At 37.2% G+C, this 9352-nt stretch overlaps 1 protein-coding gene across 1 annotated transcript in view; it reads left to right on the forward strand.

The window, feature by feature from the left end:
* The window catches only part of NPEPPS (aminopeptidase puromycin sensitive), a 91203-nt gene that overhangs the window by 40764 nt on the left and 41087 nt on the right, over positions 1-9352 (forward strand). Inside the window, exon 3 of the mRNA XM_081805107.1 lies at positions 7879-7956. Within this exon, the coding sequence (XP_081661233.1) occupies positions 7879-7956 (78 nt within the window). The remainder of the gene's footprint in view (positions 1-7878; positions 7957-9352) is intronic.

Genomic DNA, 9352 nt, shown 5'->3' on the forward strand with positions numbered 1-9352 from the left:
GTTGGCCATCTGTATGTCTTCTTTGGAGAAATGTCTATTCATGCCTCCTGCCCATTATTGAATTAGATTGTTTTTTGGGTGTTGAGTTAAAATAGATTTGATTTTTATGACTACTAATATTATTTAAAATGAAGAAAAATATGAGATTCTTCAGTATGTAAATAATGTTTTATGCTCACATTGTGAATGTAGGAGATTAATCAGAGAATCAGTGAGACCTACAGGAGACTTGTGGTTCACAGGAAGGAAATAACGTTTTATTTATTCTTTATTTTTTATAATTATTGCTATATGTAGCATAGTACTAATTGAATAAAAATTAAATTGAGATGTTAGGATTGTTAGCATATACAAATATATTTAGTTTCATTTAGGAAAATCTGAGCTAGATTTTATTAAGGAAAGCAGGAGTTACCTTATAATTACCAATTGTGTCATTCATTGATAATACAGATTGGCTTTCATAACAGAAGCACTTTATAGAGGTATGTGCTTATTAAAGAAAAGGTATTAGCTACATAAGTTGACAGCCACCATGGGCTCAAACAAGTTATGAAAACTGAATATACAGCCTTAAAATAAAATGTGGATCCAAATACCCAGAAGCACCCCCATTTGTAAGATTTGTAACAAAAATTAATATGAATGGAGTTAAGAGTTCTAATGGAGAGGTGGACGGAAGAGCTGTATCAGTACTAGGAAAATGGCAGAGTTCATATAGCATCAAAGTTGTCTTGCAAGAGTTTCGGCACCTCACGTCTAAAGAAAACCAGAAACTCCCTCAGCTGCTGGAAGGACAGTTATAGCAGTTAATCAAAAAGAAGAACCATAGCCTTAAAATTTGATTTAAGCAGACTTCATTTTCCACAGTAGTAAATTTTCTAGATACATTTTGTAGACCTCAGAGTACTGGAAAGAAAGCTCCCATTCAAAGGCAATTTATGTTAAAGTACTGTAAATGATACAAATTTTTTTTCCATTTGAAATATACAAGTTGTGCTGTAACAACAAAAAAGGTATTATATCCCTCTTGAGGCCTGTTTTGGCAGAAGAGAAGAACCACAATTAACATATAAAGTGACAAACTACGAAAGGTCAGCAGAGATGGGCATAATGACAGTGAGTAAGTAAGGCAGATGCCTGAAGGGCCCAGGGAAGCTGAAGCATTTGTTGCCTGAGGACCCAGACATTGTTTGTGGAAAGGAGTAGGGTAATTTAAAAGAAATCTACTGGACCACATAGCATGCTTGCACAAATGTTGAACAGAAAACAAACTGTAGTCTGGAAGAATGCATGTGAGAGCGGTTCTGAAATTTGGACGGGGCCTAAATGGTCCAATGATTAAGAGTGCTTGCCTTCTTTTTGTTATAGTTAGAACATTTTGCACGTCAAGGACTGTTACCTTTCTGGAAAGACTGGCCAATTTTACAAATAAGATGAGCCACCTCACCCTCAGTGTTCTCTAAGGAAGAGTATGTTTTTTAATTATGGCTAGTCCAAATCCTAGAGACATAGGCAAGAGTGCCTCCTTGTCAATAAACCACACTCGGAAAACCCAGAATTGGAATACATATTCATTCGATTTATTTGATAAATAGGCTTACTATAACAATTTGGCCAGGATCTCAAAAGAAGTATCTTTAAAAAGATTTTTTAACATTTAAAAAGTTTTCATAGTTAATATATATGCAAGGTCAAATTCAAAGGGTATCAGTGGTATACAATACAAATTAAGCCTCCTTTCTCCCCTCCGTAAAGGAGATAAAGTTACCAGTTTCATATGTATCCTTCCTCAGATGTTATATGCATTCACAGACATGTATATATTTATGCATGTACATATGTATAGTGTGTGTGCTCACAAATGATAGCATGCTGTATACATAGGACATAGTTTTATTTACTTATAGTCAAAATTATATCTTAATTACTTTTTAAAAACAAGACATTTAAAACTCAATTTATAGATCTATCTTGTTATGAAATTTGTAGGTCTGTATTGTCATGAGTAAACTTTTATTATCAAAGTGAATCTGCTGTAGTTTTGAGTGTAAGATTTTTCTTGTCACAAATTTTTTTTTTTTTCCCCCCACCCGGCCTGTCCAGAAGCATCCCTGGCACAAGCTCACTGAAGCCTGCCCGCTTCTCTGGGTGAGGCTTCTAGAGTGCTCTGGTCCACAAGCGAAACCTGGCAAGCCACATCTTGTCACAAATTTATACATACTTTGGTTACTTTCAAATTTTGCTTCTGTTTGGTGTCCTACTAACATACACACTCATGCTTATACCCAAATATGTGTATTTATATCCATAGATTTGAAAATGCGAATTATATTTAAAAGAATTTTTTCTGAAATGTAGCACTCCATAAATAATTTCAGCAAGAGTCCTTATTTATACATCTATAATGAATTAGTTGCAGTTGAATTAATAAAGAATTGTGTTAGATACATTATCTAGAAAAGAGTATTATTTTATAATAGTCATGACCAGACACTGTGCTAAGCATTTTACATAGAGAATGTTGTATAATCTTCAAATGACTAAGAAGTAGGTAATGATTTTAATTTTATAGCTGTGAAAACAGAGACTCAGATTGTTGAATAACCATATATTCTCTCCTATTATCTCATTTAAAAAGTATTTTTTTTAAAAGATTTTATTTACTTATTTGTCAGAGAGAGAGAGAGAGAGCACAAGCAGGGGGAGCGGCAGTCAGACGGAGAAGCAGGCTCCTCGCTGAGCAAGAAGCCCTATGTGGGACTTGATCCCAGGACCCTGGGATCATGACCTGAGCCCAAGGCAGATGCTTAACCAGCTGAGCTACCCAGGCATTCCCTAAATATATGTATTTTGAAGATTTTATTTATTTATTTGAGAGAGAGAGAGAGAGAGAGAAAGAGAGAGCATGTGTGGGGGGAGGGGCAGAGGGAGAAACAGACTCCCCACTGAGCAGGGATCCTGATGCAGGGCTCCATCCTGGGACTTCGGGATTATGACCTGAGCTGAGGGCAGACGCTTAACCAACTGAGCCACCCAGGTGCTCCTCCCTCAAATATATATATATACATATATATATATGTTATATATATATATACATATATATATATATTAAAGATTTTATTTATTTGACAGAGAGAGACACGGTGAGAGAGGGAACACAAGCAGGGGGAGTGGGAGAGGGAGAAGCAGGCTTCCTGCTGAGCAGGGAGCCCGATGCGGGCTCGGTCCCAGGACCCTGGGATCCCATGACCTGAGCTGAAGGCAGACGCTTAACTGACTGAGTCATGCAGGCACACCAATATTTTTAAATATTTTTTTTAAATAAATTTTTAAAAAATAAAAATATTTTTTAAAGATTATTTATTTTACAGAGAGAGTGGGGGGGGAGGGGCAGGGGAGAGGGAGAGAGAATCCTCAAGCAGACTCCCAGCTGAGTGCAAAGCCCAACACGGGGCTCCATTCTAGGACCCTGACAGCCACCCAGGCACCCCAAAAATAAAAAAATATTTTTAAAAGTTTCTTGGTCAAGCTGCCTGGCTGGCTCAGTTGGTAAAGCATGTGATTCTTGATCTTGGGGTTGTGGGTTTGAGCACCACATTGCACGTAGACATTATTTTTTTTTAAAAAGGGGTTTTTTGGGGGCGCCTGGGTGGCTTAGTCGGTTAGGCAGCTGCCTTCGGCTCAGCTCGTGATCCCGGGTCCTGGGATTGAGCCCCATGTCGGGCTCTCTGCTCAGCGGAGAGCCTGCTTCTCCCTCTCCCTCTGCCTGCTGCTCTGCCTACTTGTGCTCTCTCTCTGTCAAATAAATAAATAAAATCTTAAAAAAACAAAAACAAAAAGGGGTTTTTTGGTCAAGTTTAATTTTATCATTTCTTAGTGATATAGTAAAGTGTCTACTTATAATGCTTAATTTACATATATGCATTTTAAATAATGTTATATAAAACATTGATATGTTAGTATTAGACTAATATAAACATTAATTTGGAAGTATAGCTTTTTCTTTTCTACTTCAATGAAGCATATTTATTTAGACTTTTCATACATACCTTTACTATATAAACGGCTTTCCACTCTTTGAACAATCTAATAGTTCCAACACCAAATAGTATCTTCTAAAGTATTTGAGATAGATCCATTTTTGACTCTATGTACTCTGTTGTAGCTGGAAATTTTATCCCTAGCCATAAGTCCTTATTTATATAACATTAGTAAAGGTGGTATTTTGTTAATACATCTAATATGGGCAGTATTGATGCTCTCTATGACACACTTAGTGTATTGCTTTTTGAAGTGATTCCTTTATTCTGCTAATATTTGACCGAACATATTATGTGCCAGAAACCATTCTAGCATTGGAGGTAGAGGATAAAACCAAGAATCAACATTCCAGATACATATATTTGATTTGGAAAGACAGACAATAGCAAATATGTAAAGTTGTGGCAGGTGCTCAAAAATCACAGAGGATGTGGAGGTAGGATTGTTCTTTAAGGTGATGAAACAGATCTCTAAATAAGTGATTGACATAAAATATGTAGGTATTTGAGGAAAGAAACTTCTAAGCAGCTGTAGGAACCCTGAGCTTGGAGAATGCCTGCAGAGTTTGAGGAACAACAAAGGCACCGGCAGCAAAATGAGTTGTAGGTATTCTAGATCCTCGATAACACTTTTGTTTTTAGTCCTTTTAGATTTATCCATCCTTGTGGGTATGTGGCAGTATGTCATTGTGGTTTTAATTTGCATTTCCCTGATGACAAATGATGTTGGGCATTTTTTGTTTGGTTTTTGGCCATTGATGTATTTTCCTTTGTGAAATTGAGTATTCTGCCCATATTTTAATAGTTTTTAGGTATATTCTCTGTAAAATATTTTCTCTTAGTCTGTGGTTTGCCTATTCATTTTCTTCACAATGTCTTTTGATAATCACAAGTTTTAAATATTAAATCTGATCTATCAAATTTTTTTCTTTTATGGTTAGTGCTTTTTTGGTCTTCTTTAAGAAATATTTAGCAACCTCAAGCAGAATTTCATTCTGAACATTTTGAGACTCCATTAAAGGCTTTGATCTCACTGACTACCCTGGCTGCTGTGTGAAGAATACATTATAAAGCAGCAAGAGTGGAAACAGACTAGTTAAGAGGCTACTATGGTGGTCTAGGAGAGAAATAATTGTACATTGGACTGGGGTTGTAGTGATGGGGGCATTGAAAAATCTGGAGTTAAAGATACAGGCTACTGAATTTGCTTATTTGGAATGTGTTGTGAGAGGCAGTCGTGGAGGGAAGCAGTTCGGATGATTCTGTATTTCTGGTTTGAGCCACTGGATAAATAGTGGTGCCATTTACAGAATATCCAAAGCTACAATTGACCAACGTTATTTTAAAGTCTAATGTATGTTTGTCAAGTAGTATGTTCAATATAAAGTAATTGGAAGAGTGTCCCATAATACAAGAGACTTTTTAAGAAATTCAAATATATGATTATGGGGCACCTGAGTGGCTCAGTCGATTAAGTGTTTGACTCTTGGTTTTGGCTCAGGTCATGATCTCCTGGTCATGGGATCAAGCCCCAAGTTGGGCTCTGTGCTCAGCACAGAATCTGCTTGATCCTCTTCCTCCACCTCTGTCCCTCTCCCTGCTCAGGTGCGCACACGTGCTCGCTCGCTCTCAAATAAATAAATTAAAAAAAAAATTCAAATGTATGATTACTACCCTCTTTCTAAGAAAGAACTTTAGAGGAAATTTTACTGTTTTTTTGTATACATGTAATAGAGTTGATATGCATATTTGGAAGCATGTGCTAGAATGGAATCTAGCAATACAATACTTGATTGTTTCAATTTAAAAACTGCTATTCTTGGAGCACCTGGCTCACTCGGGGGAGCATTTTTTTTAGATTTTTATTTATTTATTTAGAGAGTATGCATGTGTGCGTGAGCAGGGGGAGAGGGAGAGAGAGAATCCCAGGTAGAGTCTGTGCTGAACATGGAGCCTGATGCAGGGCTTGAGGCAGGGCTCGATCTCACAACCCCAACATCATGGACTGAGCCAAAATCAAGAGTCAGACGCTTAACAGACTGAGCCACCCAGGCACACCACATGTGACTCTTGATCTCAGGGTCGTGAGTTCAAGCCCTACATTGGGCATGTAGCCTACTTAAAAAAATAATAATAATAAAATAAAAATAGGGGCACCTGGATGGCTCAGTTGGTTAAGCATCTGCCTTTGGCTCAGGTCACGATCTTGGGGTCCTGGGATTGAGTCCCGCATTGGGCTCTCTGCTCAGCAGGGAGTCTGCTTCTCCCCCTCACTCTCCCTCTGTACTTTCTCTCTCTCAAATAAATAAAATCTTAAAAAAAAAAATTTTTTAAAACCCTGCTATTCTTTTGTTTTTTATCTTCATTACCAATTTGAAGCTTTTTTGTGCATTTATAAAAACAAGTTTTAATAATCCTTTATGGAGATGGTCTTTGATCATAGACCATAATGGTTTTATATTTTTGTCAGAAAAGTACATTCTTAAGCATTAAGGTGATTCTTGGCTTCCCTGTAGGCTTAAGTATGATTCTATATGTGGGAATCAAGTGTGAGCAAATCTTGAGTTATTACCAGCAAAGGTCATTGTTTCAGTAGTGATTTCATCGTATTGTATATATGCCAAGTTGTAAGTTTCTTTTCAAATTTATAGGAATTAGTTTATGATAGTAGAAAGAATTTTGGAATAGGAAGGGAACTGAATTCTAGTCCAGCTATGTGAACTTAGGCAAATCATTATATATCTCATTTTCTTCATCTGTAAAATGAGGAATAATTGATTAAAGTTCTTTTAAAATCTGAAATTATAGCTTCTTATTGGTTTTGTAAAGATCTAGCTTTATAAAGATGTTTGAACCATAATGATATTAGAAACATTGAAAATTCGATCTTAGGGTGATTCATAAAAAGAAATGAATTGTGGGCATCTTGCCTGGCTCATAGAATGTTATTAAATCTGAATCACCGTTACCTATATCAAATTTAAGTCCATGACTAATAAAGCTACCTTTCTCTCTTAATAACAGTTTCATTGAGATACAATTCATATACCATACAATTCATTCATTTAAAGTGTACAGTTCAGGGGGTGCCTGGGTGGCTCCATTGTTTAAGTGTCTGCCTTTGGCTCAGGTCATGATCTCAGGGTCCTGGGATCGAGCCCCACATCGGGCTCCCTGCTCTGCAGGAAGTCTGCTTCTCCCTCTCCCACTCCCCCTGCTTTGTGTTCCCTCTCTCGCTGTGTCTCTGTCAGATAAATAAATAAAATCTTTTTAAAAAAAGTTTTGTGGGGAAAAAAAAGTTTTGTGAATTAATACGAGATATATAATTGTGTTTCAGGAGCATATTTAATTTGGGATGTGAACTAAAATAGGTTAGTCTGAAATGACACTTTTGTTAATAGAAAATTTATTAAGAATATTTAGTTTTAGGGGCACCTAGCTGGCTTAGTTGATAGAGCGTGTGACTCTTGATCTCAGGGTCTTGAGTTCAAGCCCCAAGTTGGGCTTGGAGCTTACTTAAAAAAAGAGGGGCAGCGCCTGGGTGGCTAAGTCGTTAAACGTCTGCCTTCAGCTCAGGTCATGATCCCAGGGTCCTGGGATCGAGCCCTGCATCGGGCTCCCTGCTCAGTGGAGAGCCTCTTCTCTCTGTCCCTCTGCTGCTCCTTCTGCTTGGGCTCTCTCCCTCTCTCTCTGTCAAATAAATAAAATCTTAAGGAAAAAAAAGAATATTTAGTTTTAGTAGAGATTTTGCTCTTAAAAATGTTAATTGCTGCAGTCTGGATTTTGTCTTAGTCCAGTCAGATTTGTGAAATAATGTTTTTAATTTCCATTCCAGAAATACATGCTACAGGATTTAACTATCAGAATGAAGATGAAAAAGTCACCTTGTCTTTTCCTAGTACTCTCCAAACAGGTAAGAGTCATGGCTTTTGTAAAATCCCATGATGAATAGTGACATCTTATTTCTTCCAAAGAAATTTGTTGTATGCCATTTTTTTTTTTTCTAATTTTAAGCAGATTAAATATTAAGACAGAACTTTTGAAAGAGGTTCATTGCAGCTTTTGGGCCACCAGGACAAAAGAAGACCAAAACTAATGATCATACTACCCTAGAACATAATGCATTGTTTTTCACCTTTTCAGTCTCAGCTTTTTAAAAATACATTACCCAGCTCCATCTTCCAGTAATTGAGTCCACATCTCTGAGATGAATGTCCCACAGTTGATTTTGATGTATAAAAAGTATAGTGTGGGCATGGAAGGAAAGATTTGTTGATATAATACTATTACTAGGTAGGGGTGCCTAAGTTGGCTCAGTAATGGTTAAGTGTCCACTCTTGATCTCAGCTCAGGTCTTAATCTCAGGGTCGTGGGTTTTCAAGCCCGGGCCTGGGCTCCATGCTGGGTGTGGCACCTACTTAAAAAAAATAATAATAATGGGGCGCCTGGGCGCCTCAGTCGTTAAGTGTCTGCCTTCCGCTCAGGTCATGATCCCAGGGTCCTGGGATCGAGCCCCGCATTGGGCTCCCTGCTCCACGGGAAGCCTACTTCTCCCTCTCCTGCTCCCCCTGCTTGTGTTCCCTCTCTGGCTGTCTCTCTGTCAAATAAAAAATCTTAAAAAAAAAAAAGATGATAATAATCCAGATTCTATTATTAGGTATAAAAGCACAAAGAAAAAAGACTTTCTGAGCTTAATGTAGTGTAAGAAATTGTATACAAATCAATTGGTAAAGCACTAAGACTTGATTAATGATCAGTTGAAAAGCAACAAGTGGAGGGCACTTGTCATGATGAGCAGCAGGTGATGTACGAAAGTGTGGAATCGATATATTGTACACCTGAAACTAATATAACACTGTTAACTAACTGGAATTAAAATAAAAAGTTAAAAAAAGTAACAGGTAATTTGTATGAAAGAAAATGCAAATGACTAAAACATGTGAAAAGATATTTGGCTTCCTAGCCATGAGAAATATGAAAACAGCAATTACTGATATACCAGTTTTTGCCTGTTCTGTGAGCTAAAGTTAAAAAAATTCTCAGCGACTGCCTTGATATTACTGGTAGGATGGTAAATGCATGTGGTGTATTTGGAAGGCAGTCCGGCAATATGTATCAAAGGCCTAAACACGTTCATGTCTTTGACCCAGCGATTCTGGTAAGAGGAATATATCCTAAAGAAAAATCATAAATGCAGGGAATATTTTATGCCTAGAAATGTCTACTGAGACATTACTTAAGGTAGTAAAAAATTAGAATGAATGTATTTGTCCAACGCTAGGGGAGTAATTATGACATCACTATGGTGG

Source organism: Leptonychotes weddellii, chromosome 15, assembly GCF_054177405.1.
Source record: "Leptonychotes weddellii isolate Sample4059 chromosome 15, ASM5417740v2, whole genome shotgun sequence".
NCBI lineage: Eukaryota > Metazoa > Chordata > Mammalia > Carnivora > Phocidae > Leptonychotes > Leptonychotes weddellii.